General features: G+C 38.1%; 1 protein-coding gene across 2 annotated transcripts in view; it reads left to right on the top strand.

Moving 5' to 3' along the window:
* The window catches only part of ca16b (carbonic anhydrase XVI b), an 82,078-nt gene that overhangs the window by 40,351 nt on the left and 20,543 nt on the right, over positions 1-21,184 (top strand). For both annotated transcript variants that reach the window (XM_026918597.3, XM_026918600.3), the window contains exons 3-8: positions 7,708-7,887; positions 12,966-13,114; positions 15,875-15,970; positions 17,349-17,415; positions 17,848-18,005; positions 19,654-19,849. In XM_026918597.3, coding sequence (XP_026774398.1) covers positions 7,708-7,887; positions 12,966-13,114; positions 15,875-15,970; positions 17,349-17,415; positions 17,848-18,005; positions 19,654-19,849 — 846 coding nt within the window. The remainder of the gene's footprint in view (positions 1-7,707; positions 7,888-12,965; positions 13,115-15,874; positions 15,971-17,348; positions 17,416-17,847; positions 18,006-19,653; positions 19,850-21,184) is intronic.

The raw sequence follows: 21,184 nt of genomic DNA, 5'->3' as shown, positions 1-21,184 counted from the left end.
CCATAGCAGATGTTGGTGGAGTTTGGATCACATTTTTTGGATTGTTTTTATAGTACTCAGTCTCAGCTGAATGGTAATCATGTGTTAGTTACCTTCAGGACTAGAAGAAAGAACACAAATTACAAAAGAAGAAATAAACCGTTTGCAAAAAAGGAAATGATTAAGTCAAGGACTGCGTCTCATACTGTGAGCTCCATTCAGTTTCACTCCAGTATTTTAAGTGGCCTGCTGTAGTGCAGTCGCCCTGCAGCACACTGTGAGATAAATAGGGGGAAATAAGTAGAATAAAGGCAAGTGTATGCATGTAAAGATCTAAAATCCTGGCCTACCACAGTGGCCAGCTCTTTACCAATCAAAATGGGGCAGAGCATCCCAGGAAGAAATCAGTGGGTGGTGGCAAAGTGTAAACCAACATCCATGGAACATTTCTATTAGATGAGAGGCCCTGGGACTTTAGAGAAAAGGTTTAGAGTCCAACTGGGATGTGAACAAGTGGACATGTAGCAGAGGCATGAAGTCCTGCTGCTCTCTCTGTTCTGGTGTACTGGCATATGCTGAAAGTCATGCAAGTGCTTTCAGATTTCTGATGTTTTCAAATGGCCAACCACTGATCTCTTGATTGCTACTTAACAAACAGCCTGAAGCTGTGCTCCTTAAAGTCAGTATAATAGTAATATACATTTATTAATCTGTGGGGGTCATGGGTTATTTTGGCCATTTTTGCAAGCTTTGATTTTTGCCGATACACACAAGCTAGTCAATATTCCATAAACATGACGCACATAAAGCTAAAATATATATATACTGTCCACTTTATTAGGAACACCTGTACATTTATGCAGTTATCTAATCAGCCATTCATGTGGCTGCAGCACAATGCAAAAAAATCATGCAGATACAGGTCAAGAGTTTCAGTTAATGTTCTAATCAGACATCAGAATGGGGAAAAAGTTAGTGCCAGAAGAGCTGGTTTGAGTATTTGATAAACTAGTGATCCTGGGATTAGTAGCCTGGGATACTCCTGTGATTTTCACACACAACAGTCTTTAGAGTTTACACAGAATGAAGTGAAAAACAAAAAAACATCCTGTGAGTGGAGGGCCTGCAGGCTGAAACACCTTGTTGATGAGAGAGATCAGAGGAGAATGACCAGACTGGTCTGAGCTGACAGGAAGCACAACACATCAACCTTGAGGTGGATGGGCTACAACAGCAGAAGATCACATTATGTTCCACTCCTGTCAGCCAAGAACAAGAATCTGCGGCTATCATGGGCACAGAAACTGAACAGAAACTGGACAGCTGAAGGCTGAAAAAACACCAGGTGATTTTTTTTCTAATCTTCAACTGTCCAGTCAACACCAAAAAAAACCCCACTAAATTTTAAAGCCAGCACTTTCAAAAGAAGGCTGTATTGTTTAGAGTGTCAATTTTTGAGACCTTTTTTATGTGTTAAGGATTTAGGGTTGAAAGTTTTTATGTTTCATAACATAAATAGATAGAGTATGAAGCGAGTGGTATGTCTGTGGAAAGGTGCTGTCATTTAGTACAGATCTGAGAAGACTTCCATACCACAGCTATGGGCCTAGAACCGTAAAACGACCTACTTGTCCTCTCATTAATTGGGTAAAAGGAGCAACCTTTCCTTTACAAAAGAGAAGCATGACTTCATTCTCTCCCATTGGAAAGTCATCTGACCTTAATCTGTCAGAAGGAAAAGAAATCTTTCCTTGCTTTCCCATGAGCATCATGTCCCTGGCCTGAAGATATAGGTATTGGATTTTTAATCAGTCAGGGCGTCTTAAAGAGATCGTCATAAAGTATCATCAAGTTAATTAGGTGGAACTTAACACAGCTAGAAGTGTAATGGAATTAGCTTTTAGATGATGTAGTCAAATTTACTGACACATTAGTTATGTCACAGGTTCCCAACCTGCTCCTGGAGGGAGTACCCCCTGCCCTGCACAGTTTTAGTGTTTTCTCTCCTCTTAAACATGCACTTGAGCTCATAAAGGGCTATTAATTAGCTGATTAGTTGAAAACACTAACATGTGCAGGACAAAGATACTCCAGGATTACGCTTTCTGAACTTTATGAACCTCATATTTCAACATTTCAGTCAAAGTTCCATAAACATGACACACATAAAAAGCTAAAGGTGCAAGGACTTTATCCTGCTGATACCAATTATTAGCATTTGAGTCATTTGCATAGAAGCTGTTTCAGTTAACAGTTATTGCAATCAAACTGCATATGGTTGCTGAAGATTTGTCTTGGTGTTGTTTCTGTGAGAGCATTGTGATGGGAACTCTTCTAAAGCTTATTTGGGGATAATCCAAGGGAGACCATTCACACCCCGGCTTTCACCCTCACTATCGAGCCCAGCAGAGGAGCTCAGAGTGTGTGGTGGTAATGATGATGAAATTAGAGTGGATAGTTAGATTGTGGCTCTGATTATTTCACTTGAGAGTGTGTCGTTGCCATGGTAAAGCCAGTGTGTTAACCTGATAATAGGAGTAGACACAGTCATGAAATAGGAGTGATTCCCTTCAGTCTCCAGTTTCTGCTTTTCCAAATTGGCAATAGTGTTCAGAGCAGTACACATCAACCCTGGTATGCACAAAGTTGGAAAATGCAAAGCTTTTCATAGATTAGCACTCTATTTGTCATCACGTCGACTATTTTAATTAAAATGCGTCATTTGATTGAAATGTTAAAAATTTTACGAAACTATAATTAAATGATCATCAAAAATCATTTTCTTATAATGAAAGTAAGGCAGGCTAAATGCGCTTATATTATGTTGCCATGCTTAAAGTGTTTGCTGCTCTAGATATATCTTTATCACAGCAAAATGGGATAAATTATTCCTAAAGCAATACTTCAAGAACAAAATGATGTTTAAGGATGTAACAAATCTCAGGAACAAAATGATGTTTAAAGCATTTTTCAAGCATGTACATATGTAATAAATGCTTATATCAACTGTCACTGCTAATGAAATCATTAATCAGCTCAGCCTCTTCTTCTGTTTGCTGAGAGTCTGCGCTCATATTTCTCTGTCTTAGCAGTCTTACATGCTGATGAATATAAAATTTTAGCTGGAATAGGGATTCAGTAAAGGAGTAAACTTGGTTATGTCTTGCTATTTTTACATTTATAGAGCTTGACTATATTTCAGCTAGTTAAGAATTTATATATTTACAGAAACTCTAAACCCAGAAATGATACTGTATGACTTTTAGTAGTCACGGCATACTTTCACTTGCTACACCAGTCAAAGCAGTTGACACAGTTGAGACAATCATCACCCAGAATTTATATAGTACCTTTATAGAAAAACATATGTATGCGCCTCTGTAATATAAAAAATACAGTTTATGTTGTTTAAACACTGTACTGCCAAACACAACATTTGAAAAATAAGCAATATTAAGAAGTTAAAGTGCCATTATTTATTTACAGTGGTATTTATAGCTATAATGTATGATACATATAGCAATCAAAGCCATTATAGCCTCCATTTCAGGGGAATGTAAGTAAACCATCTTAAAGTATCAGAGAATGTGCAGTTGAAACCATGAAGTATATGTTGAATAATAAATGGTTTTAGAATGCTGCGAAAACTAGGACCATCTTTATACATTTGCCCTCATAGAGGAGGGTAAGGATACATGCAAGGTTACATGAATATGCATGAGTACATAAATTGAAAACACTGTAACTATAATTAATAGTAACAAGTGAGCTGGATAAAAAATATACTGAGGTACAATATATGCTGAAGAAAAAACTGGATTTATGACCTCTTAGCAATCCATTACTGAAATTACTCCATTGAAATTAACACAGTTGTGTTACTCAGTGAAACACATCACTCGAAATATTATTAAGTATTCAAAAGAACATGAAAAGCTTTGGTGGATTTCATATGAATGAAATTATAATAAAAAAAAAAATATGCCACTTACCCAGACCTTACTTTAACCTTAACTGCAACTTTTCAGACAGGTTTTACTCAGTCACTCACTTTCAGCAGCTGCTTTATCATTGATCACATGTAATTTCTTACAAGCATAAAATGATGAGACTATAGAGATTATTTTATCTACATTGAGGTACTCGATTGTACGGATTTAATTATATCTTGTAATTATATATATATTCCATATATTATATTATATGGAGATTATTTTGTCTACATTGAGGCACTCAGCTTTATTTTAGTCTAGGATATGTATTCTCTTATTTTAGATGACCTTATCGACAATGTTTTTGTGATTAGGCAATTATCAGAAAAAGAATCTGTAAATAATTTATAAGTTTCATTCACAGCAGTAATAATAATACGTTTCCTAGTCTTTGTTAGTTATTACAAATCAACAGTGCAATTATTAAATAGTTACTAAACATATTTTCAATATTTAAGGATTAAAAAACACCTAGTATTCCTAATGTTCTCTGGAACATCTTCCACTGGCTTAGTTGCAAGTGATTTTAGGAAATAACAGTAGGTCTGCCTCGGCTGAATGAAATGCTCAGGATGTGCTATACTGCTTAAGAAGTTGAGCAAGTTATACCAGAGGGATATACCATTTAAATGAGCTTTAAATGTCAAGAGGAGGAGTTTGCAGTCAATGTGATACTGAGTGAACGGTGAATAGACTGACTGTATTCTGGACTAGCTGAAACTTAGTTAAAGAGACAGCATGGAAGCCAAGCAGCAACACATCGCAGCGGTCCAATTTAGAGGTTATGAAAGCATTTCTTGGTGTCATGTCGGGTTAGCATGTGTCTTATTTTGTCTATTTTTCTTAAGTGAAAATATGACATTTTAGTTATCTTATAAGTTCTATTTTATCAAGATCTAGATGAAATAAGCAATATTATATATTGATTTTTTTATTTAGGACAAGAAAAAGTTTATTCATCCAAGCTTTTGTTTTAAAATCCAGTCTTATATGTTATATAGCTAAATCTGGCCAAAGTAATAAGTACAACAGTATATACAGTAATTTGTCAAAACTGTAAAAAAAAAAAAAAAAAAAAGTGAAAGCAAAATTATGAATTACATATCCCAGGGGCTGTATATAAAGACAGAACAATAAGAGGTCTATCAGAACATTGTGGGACACCATACTGCACTTTTTTTAAGGTCTGAAGAAATTTCTGAAGAATTTCTATCTATTGAATAATATCTAACCCAGGCATGAACTTTTGTTCTTGTGCACACATACAAGAAGGTGATATTTACCACCCCTGATGGTTAGATGGGTGAAGCAGAACTGCAGCTGAGAAACAAGTGCCAATTAATAGAAATACAAGCAAAAATGCTAAGATACTTGGAATCTCTGAACCAAGTGCTGAATCATTCTTGTAACCTTTGGTTTTGGTTTATTTTTAGGAATGCTGTCACTTCCATTCAACATGTTTCTGTCACCAAATATAAAAAATATATTAAAATGTTTTCAAGGCTGTTGTGAATTTAAATTGTTAGCAAATTTACCTAGAAAAGTAGAATATAAGCTGACTTTGTTTGGCTAAATAACTTCACCTGAACTAATAATTTGGTGGTAAAATGTACATGCCCAGCCCTATCACAAATGAAATAATACCTCCATTTTTTATGCTAAAATGAGCCTAACACTGATAAGAAATAACCAAATTAAATACAGTTGAGGCCAAAAGTTTACATACACTTAGGCTACAGATATTTAGGGTTTTTTTAACTACACTCTACACATTTCATGTTACCATACATTTATTTTGGCAAGTCAATTAGAGCATCTACTTTGCTCATAACAGAGGACATTTTAAAATAATCATTTAGAGACATGTTTATTACAGCTTTCAATTCATTATACAAGAATTCCAGTCAGTCAGATTTACATGCACCAAGTAATAATTAGGTGTTAACTGGGAGTGAACTTGTGGCTGTAAAAGGCCTATCTTTAGAGACATTGCCTTTTGCCCTTGATACCATGGGATAATCCTAGCATGGGAAACTCCAAGCAACTCAGCCAAGACTTAACAAAAATTAGGAACTTAAGTCTGGTTCCCCCTTTGGAATATTTTTCGAAATTTCCAAACTGAAGGTACCAAGAGCATTTCAGGAAGGAGGAACAAATTATCCCAGGGATGCAAGAACTTTGGTCCGAAACTTTCAACTGAACCCCAAGACACCAACAAAGGAACTGGTGCAGGAGTTGAAGGCATCAAGTACCAAGTATGTACATCCACCTTTAAGACAGTCCTACATCACCATTGCTTGAAAGGCTGTCATGCAAGGAAGAAGCTGCTATTCTAAGACCATCATAAAAAAAAGCCAGACTGAATTTTGCAGGTGATCACCAGCCTTTTGGAAGAATGTTCTCCGGTTCTCAGATGAAACTAAAATGGTCAGAAGAACACCATCCAACTGTGAAGCATGAGCGTGGCAGTATTATATTGTGGAAGAGAGACTGGTGCACTTCAGAAAATAGACGGCATCATGAGAAAGGAGGATTATCTAGAAATACTAAAACAAAACCTCAAGACATCAGTCAGAAAGCAAAAACCTGGTTGAAACTGGGTCTTCCATCAGAACAGTGATCCTAAGCATATCTCCAAAGTTGTAACAAATTGGCTTAAGCACAACAAAGTGAAAGTATTGGAGGGGCCATCACAAACCCTGACATGAATCCCACAGAAAATTTGTGGACTGAACTGAAAAAGTGTGTCCAAGCAAGGAGGCCCGCTATACTGACTGAGTTACACCAGTTCTGTCAGGAGGAATGAGCAAAAATTCCATCAAAGTATTGTGAGTAGCTTGTGGAAGGCTACCCCAAGTGATTCAAGTTCAAGCAATTAAAAGGCAATCTCACCAAATACTGACAAAGTGTATGGACCCACTGAAAATCTGATATAGGAAACAAATCTGAAATAAATCTGTCTCTTAGCGATTTTTTTTTAATGACCTCATATGGAAATAAAGTGGATACCCTAATTGGCTTAGCACAGTTAATGTATGGTAACATGGTCTTTAGCCTAGGTGTCTGTAAACGTTTTACCTTAACTGTAATTAGGCAGAAACATACCTGAAGTGACTTCTCTCTATCTTTCAATATGTTCCTGCCCTCTTAAATGTGACAAGTTTATAGATGCAACTATAACTATAGATGCAGAGAGAATATAAAAACTCACATTATGGAGGAAATTGTTGCACAATTTGAATGGCACTGTGATATCCAGTCCAGGCAATCCCCCTCCAGAGCACCAGAGGGCACTCTGCCCTGAATTTTGAATGACTTCTTCTGTTACCCAGTTCATTTCCTGAGTAACTGGCATTTAAGGCACATGGATTCTAGCTATGGTGTGAAGTTTTAATGGTTGCTTGCAATCATGTAAGTTCTGAGTCATGTTGCCTAGCCCTCTGATCTTTGCTGATTTTGATTTCTGATATTTTTGACCCTGTTTTTGCCCACTGACCCTTTAAGTCAGAGTGAAATACATCATACTTGTTATTCAAGCAACTTTCTTCAAAATCTAAGATTAAAAAGGTGTGATTGACAACTGGGGCTAAATAGCTGTCTTCTTTCCCATGATAGGGAACATCAATGGACATTCTTCATATAGGGGTTCATTTCCCAACCCCCATCTCCCATTATTTTTGCAAAAACATGAGGAAACTATGACTATTTAGATTTTTGGTTCTGTATCTGATTAAAGGGATCCATGGGCCATGGAGATGGGCATCAATGTACCCTGAGTGTGGGGAAAGAAACCAGTCACCTGTCAACATCCCAGATGAAGATGCACTGGTTTCTCAGGAGTACCAGGAGCTCACCCTGGAGGGCTTTGCAGTCAAGTCATCTAACAAAACCTCCATGAAGAACACAGGCAAAACAGGTAAGACATTATATAAGATTGCTTCTGATGTTCATATTGTAAACATCTGGCCTCAGTGGCTTTTCAAGGACTCAAAGAAAATGATTGTTGATATTGGAAAACTTATGATGAATGTTGATATAGGAAAACTTATGATGAATAATACCATTTACTGAATTTTTACTTCGTATTCTGATATTGCTGACCTTTACTGCATAGAAACTATAATACAGTTAGAGAGAGAAGAATAAGAAATGTAATACTTCATTTTCCCTTATATTTCATCATAAAACATGTACTGCCTCCTGCTTTATAGTTAGAGAATGAACTCAAACATATCAAAAATGCCTGAAACCTCTCTTTTGATCTTGGCCTTTGCTTTGCTATGTATTGACATTTTGTAGCAAAAAAAAAAATGGATTGAAGATATTTGTGGATTGCTTTGAAACCATCAGCAGCAAAAGAGTGCATATAACAAACAATCTACAGACATCTTAATTTAACATAATGCTCTTGGCCTTCACCAAAGCTCTAATTAAACTGAGTAGTTGTCTTTAATTGTTATAAAGAGCAGAAATGTGTAGCATATATCAACCAGGGTCACTGCTTCATATATCATATTTAACTGTGAAGTCATTTCACGTTTCATAAGGTTGACATTGCCTATCAACATGTCCACTGATACCACCAGTCTACCAGAGACTCATATTCTTGCGCACCATTGGCGTACACACTCGGTGATAACACTACGGGTTTCCAGAAATGTCAGTAACTATCTACAGCAAGTTGTGCCAAGTATAAAAGAAAATCTGCAGTGAGAATTAAATGTTTTACAGAATGTCTTTCAACATCTTTTAAATGCAATTATGTGTATTCTGTGAAAAAAAGGAAGGTCTACATATAGACATAAGCTCAAGACCAAGCTCCATTCTAACTAAAAGGGTTTGACATAGCCTGAAGATGACCACTATAAACCAGTGAATGCCATCCTATCAGCTTACCTAATGGCCATAATGAATTCCTGTCACTTTGACATTACAGCATCTTCTCTCAGGTGGGGACTCCTAGCAGAGAACCAACTGGTCCCACTTTTTGTGATACAGTAAACATTACTCATATGAATGCTGTGAATACCCCCTGCTTTGCCACCATTCCCAGAACTTGAACTGTTACCATAGCTACCATGTACTTAGTTTAATCTAATAGCAGTCAGCGAGTTCATCAACTACAGCACGTAGTTGATGAAGTCTTGCTTTACACACTTTGTAATTCTAAGCCATTTATTTTCTGTAATGGTTTGTTACTGTTGATATTCTTGACACTGGACTATCTTTATTACACTCTTAGATCATCTTTGAGCACTGTTTGCCAGGTTTGTCTGGTTTTCTGTATTTATCGCTTGTATTTTCCCTTTGAAAACTCTGCGCTTGGATCCCTTGCTGTTATAGAATTCTGGTTGTTATAAAAGACTTTGTTGTACATCATAGATCCAGCACAATTTGAGACCTGGTGGTCTTTGCAATTCCTATGGAGGAATGACTTCAGTTCTGCATCCACTGACAACTCACCTTCATAGAGCTTCCATGACTGCATGTCTTCTACCTTAATCTGTGGGGTTTAGTACTAATCCAGAGAAAAACTCACTGTCTTTTTCTGATGTAGAGCAAAAGCCAAATCCATATCCCTTTGGACAAAGAACAGCAACAAACTAAACTTTGAAGCCCATTTTGTCATTCATTTTAGAGCAAAACGTAGGATCCCAGATTTGAGACATTCGCCAAGGTACTCGCCTTGCATACACATTTTAAATTTGTACACTGGTGGCAGCAGTGGGTGACCATGTCTCTGCTTGTGATTCCTACACATGAAAAGCAAACCATTCTAGTTTATCCTCCACACGAACATTATTTCCTGGAACAATGAGGAAATAACACAAGGGAGTTCTTTCTGTCTCAAACACTACAGTGCATGTCCCTGCCACAGAACTGCAGTTGAAAGCTCTGAAGTGTTTGACACCATGAACGTACCCTTTCTGTATGATTGACGGTAAGCTTTACTGAATATTGACATTGTGCCAATCTTCAGTATTATGTGACACAGTCCAGGTCAGGTGAATGGCACCTTGTGACATCAAACTGTTCCCTGGGTCCACTCTTTCATGAGACAGAATCTATCCTTTCTAAACTCCTAAGAATTTAGCTATGGATGAATACACTGAAGATTCACTTAAACCAGGATACTTTCACCCCTCCACCTCTCCATGACATCTGAGCACTTATTTATAAAAAAGAGAAGTGGTGAATGGCATATAGATTATAGTCAGCCTGTAAGTAACGAATAAAACACAACAGAGCATGCTCTTATAGAAAAATAATCATTGACGGGATGATATGATGGCTCTTACCACCACAAAGTGTTTAATTCCTCTTATACCACAACACTGTCAACACTAATATTTTTGTATTTATTAAAGAACAACACATCATACATTTTATTCCTTTATAATTACATTTAATGTTGTGGAACATCTGCAAAACAAGTTAGTTCCTGTTATCCTGTTATTCCCCTAGCGTCCTTTTTTTCCCCCTCTCTCTTGAAGTTAATAAGACAGAAAATGCAGCCTGTCATGGTACTGAGAAGCCCTCAAGCTGTCCTTCCTAAAGATTTTTCCATGTTGGAAAACGTCAAGTTATAACCATGTTTCTGACAGTTACAAAGTGCTATCCCTGGTGAGTATTTCTAAAAATTTTTTTTAAAAAAAACAGTTTAAAGATTACACATTATTTTAATCTATTTATTTGGAGCAGACATTAGAATGAGCAGACTGATATACATTGATCTGCCATAACATTAAAACCACTGACACATGAAGTGAATAACATTGATTATCTTGTTACACTGGCACCTGTCAAGGGGTAGAAAATATTAGGCAGCCAGTGAACAGTCAGTTCTCGAATTTGATGTGTTGGAAGCAGGAAAAATGGGTAAGCGTAAGGATCTGAGCAAGTTTGACAAAGGCCAAATTGTGATGGCTAGACAACTGGGTCAGAGCATCTCCAAGACACCAGGTCTTGTGGGGGTGTTCCTGGTATGCAGTAGTTAACAAAAGTGGTCCAAGGAAGGACAACCGGTGACAGGGTCATGGGTGCCCAAGGCTCATTGATGCACGTGGGGAGCGAAGGCTAGACTGTCTGGTCCTATGCCACAGAAGAGCTACTGTACTACAAATTGCTGAAAAAGTTAAAGCTGGCTATGATAGAAAGGTGTCAGAACACACAGTGCATCACAGCTTGCTGCATATGGGGCTACGTAGCCACAGACTGGACAGAGTGCCCATGCTGACCCCTGTCCACTGCCAAACGTGCCAACAATGGACACATGAGCATCACAACTGGACCATGGAGCAATGGAAGAAGGTGGCAAAGAGTTCAAGGTGTTGACTTGGCCTCCAAATTCCCCAGATCTCAATCTGATTGATCATCTGTGTTATGTGCTGGACAAACAAGTCCGATCCATGGAGGCCCCACCTTGCAACTTAAAGGACTTACAGGATCTGCTGCTAACGTCTTGGTGCCAGAAACCACAGCACACCTTCAGAGGGCTTGTGGAGTCCATGCCTCGATGGGTCAGAGCTGTTTTGGTGGTACAAGGGGGACCTACACAATATTAATCAGGTTGTTTTAATGTTATGGCTGATCAGTGTATCCCCTTCAGCCAGAACTACTGTCCAAGCCACGGTGTTATAGAAAATTAATCAATATCTTCTCACCAATCAGATGTGAACATTCAAAACTGCTGTGGTATAAATACTGATAGATTGTCAGCAGTTCCAACTGACATCGAACATGTGGACCTTAAGAATGCATCAAATTTAATTATGAGGAAGGAAGATGAATGGCACTCAGTGTTTCTTACCCTCTAGAGGCCACTACAAATACCTCAAAATGCCTTACGGGCTTGTAATGCTGTCTTTCTGATGACACATACACGGCTACCGCAATATTACCTCAACTGTTTCAGTAAATCCATACTTCCATGAATACAAGACATCCACACATCCACTGCACCAAGTCCCGATTCCCTGATGTCCACAGACTGGTTTCCTGGAACCTCTATCTGTGCCACAATGCCGGCAGTTCCACCCCAGTACAGACTTTATTACTGACCTCATTCTCAAGGTGACACTGCCAATCAATGATCAATCATGTTTAATGACTATACCAATTAGACTTCTTCCCTGTCCTAATTTACTTACCATTGTTGAAACTGATGAATCTATTTTATAATGTATGCAGACTGCATGGGTTATCTGAGAAAGTGGTTTGCAACTGAGATCCACAGTTCATATTATGTCCAGTGGCCAGGGAGAGTTCCTCATCCAGGAGCTCCTATTTTTCAAACTGTAGCAGATCACTATAAATAGCAATTGGAGCTGCTACTTACCCTGGGTGCAGAGCTCCTAATATCCACCGGTCTGGAGCTTCAGATGAGCTCCGTGACATTCTCTTTCAGATATTAAGACAAATTAGGCACATGTTATCCCTACACAAATGTTCAAAGGTCATTAGAACTGATGACAGGCCTACTCTCATCATTGGTTATCTCAGCTCATTCAACTAATCACCACTAGAGACCACTATCATCAGAATACTGAACTGTTACCATTGTTACCACTAAATAAGTATGTTTGGAAGTATATACAAGTATATATAGCCTCCCTTATCTGGCACAGCAGACATCACATTTCTAAGCCTTGTGTTTGGTCTAAGGTTTGTAATTAGTGTTATCAACTCAACTTTTGAGATCTTGAGTTGTTTTTTTGTTGTTGTTGTTGTTCTTTTCCATAAGTTAAAATTTCATAAAACCATAAGATAATTCCTAACATCCTTGCAGTTGTTGTGACAATGAAGTACCTTATCCTTTTTGTAGTAATGATTTGCATTGCTCCTTCTGTTGTCACTCCACCCAGCCTCTAGATATGGAGGAAGCTCTCAACATAGAAGGAAGGAGCTAGTTCTCAACTTAGCAGCAGTAATTAATTGTCATGTCATCCCCCCCGACCCCTTTCCTCTTGCACATCCCTCTTTTTTTCTTCCTAGTCTCCATTCTTTTGAAGAATGACTACTTTGTGAGAGGAGCAGGTCTACCTGGGCGGTTCAAGGCAGAGAAAGTGGAGTTTCACTGGGGCCACAGCAATGGATCAGCCGGCTCAGAGCACAGCATTAATGGAAAGCGGTTTCCAGTTGAGGTAGGGCAAACTATATTGCTCCTATTTACTCACCCTTGGAAGGGATAACTAGCTGCTGTGTTGCCATGGCTCAAACTCACACTAAAGTACTTCAGTACAGATCAGTATGTATTATTCACCAATGCAATGCCTGCTCAGTTTTTTGCTATGGCATTTATTCCATTCCCAGTCCATTTGAATTCACCCCAAGAATGTTAACAAAAGAAATTAGCCTTACATGTGCTCTCACAGTAAATCTGCTAGTGTTAAATTGGTTCTGCCAATCTTAAATGAGATCCTAGAGAGATCTCAGATGAGTTCTGCCCATGGCTCATTTGAACTGTGTATGAGTGGCTTAAGCAATCTGCAGAATTGGAAATAGAAATGTTTAGAAAAGTGCTAATAATGTTTGTCATTTAGTTTAACTGTCACATGTATCTACTTATACAAGATGTTTATAATACATCTTTTTTTTAGCAGCATAAAATTTTTACTATTTCATTTAATATTTTCCTTTAGAACACTGTGGCATTTTATACAGCCGTCGTGTGCTTTTAAATCTTTCTTTTAAATCTAGCACATTTCTATTTTTTAAGTACAATTACTATTACTATTTTATTTAGGTGTATTGACTAAACATGTGTAAGTGGAGGTGTATATCAGACCCCAGATCAATGCTAACTGAGTAAATACCCTTTTCAGAGTATGCAAATTGGCTAATGTGATTTAAAGCTGATGAAAACAAGCTAATATGTTTCTGTCTGTGAATGCTCAGACAAGCTACAAATGGACACCATTAAAGGCTGCAGGAAGAATAAAAAAGTCAGAGGAAGAGTAATTGGTTCTCATTAGCAAGAAGTTGACTCTGTTCCTCTTTCCGTTTTTTAAGGTTATGGAAGTGCTGATTGGTGTTCAGGTGGAACATATGTGGATGCCCTAGGGTCTTGTGATGCGTTGATTTGTCTGGAAAATACCGCTCATGGTTTCAAATACAGATGTAACCCTGCAGAATCAGGCAAGATCCATGTGCAGCGGTTTAACTGTGTACAAAGCATAGTAGACAGTTGTAATTCAGTAGTCAAAGCAGAAAGGCAGGTAGTGCTTGGTATGCCATTCAGGCAAACTTATTAAAAGGGTAATCCAAAAGTAGACTGGGGTTAATGAGGTCAAGAAAACAGTGAAGGCACTGAGTGGTATAATGTTCAAAACTTAGACAATACAGAAATGGGCAAGACTTCACAATGAATATTTAGACAAACCTTCTGGAACAGGAAATGAACCAGAAATGTGTGTTACTATTCAGGAGATTGTGACCTCTGCTGGTGGGGAGGGGTAGTGTTGTGATGGTTCGACAGCAGACCGTGATTTTAGTTTAACTCTTGTGCGAGGCAAAAATACACTTTGATCCTACACCACCACAACTGAGCAGCACTAATATAGAGCCTAAAGTCATAAAGAGACATGCTTAAACCTCGCCCTTTCATTACCTTGGCAGTACGGTTTGGAATTTATGCAGCGTGTAGCCTGCAATTTTTCTAACAAAAAAAAATTAACCAATGTCAAAAAAAAAAAAAAAAAAATGACCACATTGTCAATAGTGTATGACAGTGGAATTCTGATTCATGTGATTCATTTACATTTGAATTCATTTTAATTACCCTGAGATGAAAGTTAAACTAAATTAGTAACTGGGGACAGAGAGAGTGTTCTTAACATAAAAATGTCTTGTCTAAAATGGATCTGCCTAACGGTTTTGGGTTTTTGCACTTGGTTTGGGTTTATCTCTCTATGGCACTGCCTCATTAGAGGGCTCGGCATTACATCATTTCCCAAACATGACTGACATTGCTGATATGTATCACTATTAATGTTCCAGTTAAAAATATCTGCCTAAAAAACATAGAAGCCGCACTGCGTCTCATCTGATTATTGCTGTATGGCTTAAGCGGACCACTTGCTCACTTATCAGATTAAACTAAGTTACTAACAGAATCACTGTCAATGTGAAGTTTGCCAGCTTTGTATAAATATTGCATTTTATGGTCCATATAATAAGGGCTAAAGAAAGGGGATGTGATTTTTTTTTCCTCTTGTCTCAAAGCAAGCAGTCTGTGTGCATACTTCATTTTGGGCGCATTGGAGGACAGTGAATAAACATGTGCAATTTTACATGGTGAGCAAACACAAAGATGTGGAGAATTATGCTGAAAGATGAGAGGATGCCAGAGAATTAGTTGAATCAGAACATGATTGTCAGAGAGCGAGAGCGAGTGAGAGAAAGAAACAGAGGGGGTGCTAATCCTATTTCCTTCATTTCAAATATCTCTCACTTTCTGTCTACTTTCCCATTGCACACGTCTTGCGGATTGATATATTTTTTTAAGCTAATTTGTGTGACTGCCCTGACACAATGTTCAAGGCCACATGTGAACTGTGCATATTGTGCCATCTTTAAGTGAATTTTTCGGGAACTCTGAATTCCCTCTTAATCCATCATCTGGGAGAATGAATAATCCTTAATTGTCACAAATGTCAAAATGTGGATAGGCTTCTGAATGAGGATATGCCTGAGATCCTGCATTTATTTGCACATATATCTGAAGGAATGTGGATGGGATTTTCTGCATGACAAAGAACTGTGAATCAATCAAATAGGATTTCCTCTACAACATAATGTAGCCCTTTTTGCAAAGCTGTGCATAGGTGTGAGCTGCTCAGTGCTTTGTTAGTTTATTAAAAAGCTGATGACTGCCAGTCACATTTCCCTATGTGTGCTCACAGATGCAGATTTTCTTCTATAATTCAGATGACTTTGACAGTCTCAACACTGCAATAAAGGAGAGGAGAATCATCGCTGCCATGGCTATCTTCTTCCAGGTGAGGATCATTTTCTGCAATTTCTAAAACACAAAAGTGGATTTAGTGCACATCAGCTTGCAATTTGTAAGAATTTGCACAGACCAACATGCATCAAAAGTTACAAATTGGTAATGTTATCAGTTGTAGCTTCTTTTTTTTTTGATGGCATTCATATGAACTCATCCTCACTTGTTGCAGTTGCTACAAATGTAGTACAAGACCAAGTTGTTCAAATAAAGCACAACTAATATGTACAAAATTATATTACTGACTTGTGCATTTGACCTGCTGCCTGTGATGGACCGGTGTCTCCCTCTTCACCAGAGTGTTCACCATAGACTCTGGATCAACTGCTATTTTGACCAGGATGAATTGGTTACTGAAAATGATTGAATGAATGTATGAATGAATTAATTTGACCTGTTTCAGTTAATGAGGATGATGCTTGAATTGTCCTCCCAAAATTTCACTTATCAGAATGGTTTGATAAATCTGCCAACTGGCGTCTGTGTTACTGAGTTTAAAACTCTTTATAGAGAAATGGAAAAAAGAGAGAAGAAGCATCATGCTAAACTTTTCCATGCAGCATCATTGCCAAAAGGGCAACATTTTTTTCTGAACATGTTGTTTTGCTCTGGCTCTGTGTTCCTTGGTGCAGTGTGTGATACTTCTGTACTATACTGTACTGTGAGTGGGAAATACATATTTAATATATTATGAAATACAAATGCATATAGATACATATTATGTGGCCTTGAACATAAATACATATTTTTTCAGAGCTCTCTGCATAGACGTGATTTGATTTGAACTGTCAGTTATGACATGATTCATGATTACGATCACTCTGTCTGTTGCAGAAGCAGCTTGAAATTAAATGCTTTGGTTAAAGATACATTTCTGGGATGAAGATGCAGAGAGTGAATGCAATAGTCTTTCAGTTTTTGGAAACCATTCATTGACACAAAGAAACGGCATTGCACACAAATGCACTGCATTCTCGTACTGTCCCTCAGGTGACAGGTCTATTTCTCAGGCTGAAAGTGGAGCACAGGTGTGTTTTATGTAGGTCTGTTGTCAGGCATTGACAAACTAAGAAGCTGTGAGTACCTAAACACTTGCTGTGAGTTTATTATTGTTCATTGCTATTGGCACTAAGAGGAATGCAGTCATTTAAAGCAGGATGTGTCCATTCCTCTGGGATGTGCCTAGCTAATCGCAGTGGAGCTTCCATGCTGGAACTGCACCAGCTTTGATAAGTGCTTTTTATCAGCATATCATAACATTGTAGTCATGTGTAAACATTTATTGATTCTGTACTATGTAACAGTGTGTACTATAGAGAGTTAGGTCTGTGTAGGTTCTGTGAAGAGAATTTTGTCACTGGCTTTTGCAGGTGGGAAAGAAGAACAATGTGGCTGCTGAGCCCATCATCTCTGGTCTCAAACGGGTTGTTCATCATGGTGAGTTAAAAGTTTGACTGGAAAAATAAGTACAATGTTTAAAAGACATAAAAATCCCTTCTATGCCAGACATTTAGTGAAATCTCACTTTTGGAAGGATTAAAGATGTAAAACATACATTAAAGGACAGCTACTGTAGTCTTACTCAAGATGTCTAGGCAGGCCAGGTCTGATTTAAATTGCAAATTACAAACTTATATGATCCAGAAGTTAGGCCAGACTGGCTCAGTAATGGGCATGATAAACGCCTCTGGATATTTGGCACTCACAGGGATGTTACCGACATATAAACTCCCGATTTACAAGATTTACTTTGAAACTACCAGGCCAGATCTATAGCACAGTGAGAATGACTACATGACCCAGAGCTTATTTAGAGATGAAAAACTTTGTTAATTTGAGTATATTTGTTGCATGTGTTGCAATCACCAGAGAAGGAGACGAATCTTGCACCTTTCGTCCTAAGGGACCTGCTACCGTCCTCTTTGGGGAGTTACTATCGTTACACTGGCTCCTTGACTACTCCTCCATGTAGTAAAGTTGTGGAATGGATCATCCTCAGTCGACCTGTTTACCTCTCCTACCATCAGGTAAGCACACACACACAGTTCTTCACTCAGACACTATCTTGTCCATCCAGATTTTGTACAAAAGAACTGAAAACAATATGTTTCACTAGATCCACATTTATAGACTTAGTTATGTTGTTTCCACTTATTTTGCTTAGCATATTCTACAAAAATGCAAAATTATCAAAATGCTTTTTAGTCTGACTTCGTGCCTCTAAAGATGGAGCCTTTAGTTAGGAGAAAGCATCAGTGCAGGACAGAAACAACTGTTGAAAAGAAACCGGACTGGAGAGACAGTGATATGAGTGTCACCCATACATTCATGTGCAAACGTCACCCCCACTCCGAGTCCTTCTCCCATCCTTCTTCCCATCTTTCACTGACATATGCATATGGAAGTAACCCAGCTGTGTCTGGTGTTCTGTATATAAACATTTCTTGGAATATGAAAATGCTAGAATGTGCACAAGCCAAACTGAAATTCCCATTCTCCCACTGTGTCCAAACTCTCATACTCAATATCTGAAACTTTCTAATCTACAGTACTGCAAGCAACTGCTGATAAACAGATTTACATATTCAGTATGAAGCAGTATAAATTAAAATAAGATTAGGCTTGGTAGAAAATGGAGCAGCAAGGTGGTGCAGTGTGTAGCATTGCCACCTCGCACCTCTAGAGTCCCCGGTTTGATCCTGAGCTCAGTGTACTGTCTGTGTGGAGTTTCAGATGTTCTCCCAGCATCCAAGGCTATGCTAAATTACCCTAGCTGTGAATGAGTGTGTGAATGTGTGAGCATGGTGTCCTGCAACGGACTGCTGTGCCATCCAGGTGTATTCCTGCCTCTGGTCCTGGGATAGGCTCCGAATCCATTGTGACCCTGATAAAGGATAAAGTGATTACTGAAAATGAATAAATGAATGAGTGAATGATACAAAATGTAGCACGTCACCCAATGTTGCCCTATTCTAGGCAGAAGACCTATTTCATATGAACAGTTGTAGCATATAATTTCAGCATGATGAACCACAAAGTTCATATCGCATCTTAGGACTGTGTGAATGCATACACTGCTTTTGCTGTGCAGAATATCCAGTTTCCTGAATCTTTAAATGGCAAGTGCTTTCCCAGCCCTGATCATTATGTTTCTGCCACATGCATTAGTGAATTAGGTCCTAAAAGGTTGTGTGAATGCACACACAGCTTTGCCCTCCAGTGAGGATTATCGCACTGCTGTGTTCAAGCACTTCACTCAATCAGCCCACTCCAGTTGTACACAGCATGCTCTCTATTCTAGCCACTTGTATGTGTCTTTCACATTAGATATCACTTTACCCAAGGCTGTTAGAATGAAACACTTTCCCAGAGACAACGTGAAGACATTTTGATATTTTTTCTTGACATGTGCACTTAATAGTTGACACACTGTTAGCTGTTAGACATTGACAGCCTTGTCAAAACACAAGCTATGAATTTTACAGTGGGGCCAAGGTTATCAATGCTTGCAGAGTGAATAACTGTATTTGCACAATATGTTTCTATTAAGTCAGGTATGAACATGGTCATGGTTCCTAAGGTGTTCAGAAAGATGTGCTTATACTGTGAACATGGGAACCAGGTGTATGGCAGACCATTAACATTTCACTGCTGTTTATCACTTGTTCCCTACAGTTGGAAGCATTCTACTCTATCTTTACCACTGAGCAGCAGGATCATGTGAAGTCAGTGGAGTACCTCAGAAACAACTATCGGCCCACTCAAGATCTGCACAACCGACTTGTCTTCAAATCAGCAGTGAAGGATGCCTGGCTTCCAGACCCCATGACTGATGGGCATGGTAGCTCTACAGACACAGAGCCCTCCAGAGGTAAAGGGAGATTAACCAGTTTGTTTGAAAACAGAAAAGATAGAATGTTCCAATAAAAAAATAAAATTCTGTGATATTGCTAAACTAAGCTACATACCATAACATACCTATGAAACTGAAAATCGAGAAGCGGATGCTTATTTAGGTTTTCTTTCACTTGTCAAATGAAGCGGATGGTAATGGTGGACTTAGAATTTCTAATATCAGTAGGCATATTCTCTAATAAGTAGGAGTTGGAGTCTAGCAGTCAGGCATCCTAATTGATAAAAGAGAGTACCATGAAGAGACTGCTCATGCCAGGCCAAACAGATCAAATGGGCAGGAGCTTGAATGCTCTTGCAATAAATCACTGTTGTTTCCATCCCTGGCAGAGGGAATTGATTGCTTTTGGCGGTGATGAATAGGGAGCAATGTAACACAGCCAAGGGGCAGAATAATCATCATTAATATTCATTCTAAAAATAAAGCCATGCAAATGGATACTGTGTGGCAAAAATAAAATCTAATTCTAACAGACTGCAATGTGGCAGAATAGATTGTGAAAACCCTGCATGGACAACAGTTTCTATCCTGCCTGTCAGTTTATGAAACAATCTCCACCACATTTTCTTTGTGTCTTTTCAATCAGTTGTTTGTATACTCCTGGGCAAAAAAAAATGAAAAAAGGGGGGGGCCAAGCCCAAAATGGCAAATATTAAGTTTTTTTAATGGTCTTAACAACAAATCTTTGGTCAGGAAATTAGCAAGAATGAATGCACTCCTGCGTTAATAGAATAAATGCACTCCTGAGAGCTCCTGTGCCTCCATTTGCTGGTTTACTTTTGCTGCAGTGAACTGTTTGTTTGGGGGAAAGCTAGAAACAGGGAAATTCACTTATATAGTCTTCTTGTACGCAAAGGTAAAATCATGATAATGATTAAAATGTTTGATGTAAAATTCCAACATTACATGTACATGTACAATATTTTCCAAAGAATATCTTATGAGATGTTTTTTTTTCTTAAAAGATTAGTCATTATTTGGTTAGTCATTAAGGGCCACAAGGCTTAAACATTTAAAGAAATCAAAGGGAAAAGCTATTATCTATTTGTTTAAAGCTATTATCTTTTTGTTTAATTCTTGTTAATTTCCAGACCAATTATTTGTTGTTAAAACCATTAAAAGCTTAATATTTTGTTCTTGGCCCTTTTTTTTTTTTTTTTTTTTTTTGCCCAGGAGTGTAGTCTTCTTGAATTAAGCAAATCTTTTTGTCTCTGAGGGTGACTTCCTCTCATCCCAGATTCTCTTTTTGTGATCATGGCACATGTGCAAAAGAAGGCATTGTATATTATTGTA

The sequence above is a fragment of the Pangasianodon hypophthalmus genome, chromosome 2, assembly GCF_027358585.1.
Source record: "Pangasianodon hypophthalmus isolate fPanHyp1 chromosome 2, fPanHyp1.pri, whole genome shotgun sequence".
NCBI lineage: Eukaryota > Metazoa > Chordata > Actinopteri > Siluriformes > Pangasiidae > Pangasianodon > Pangasianodon hypophthalmus.
The sequence above is the reverse complement of the archived record's forward strand: the minus strand, read 5'-3'. Positions and strand labels throughout refer to the sequence as shown.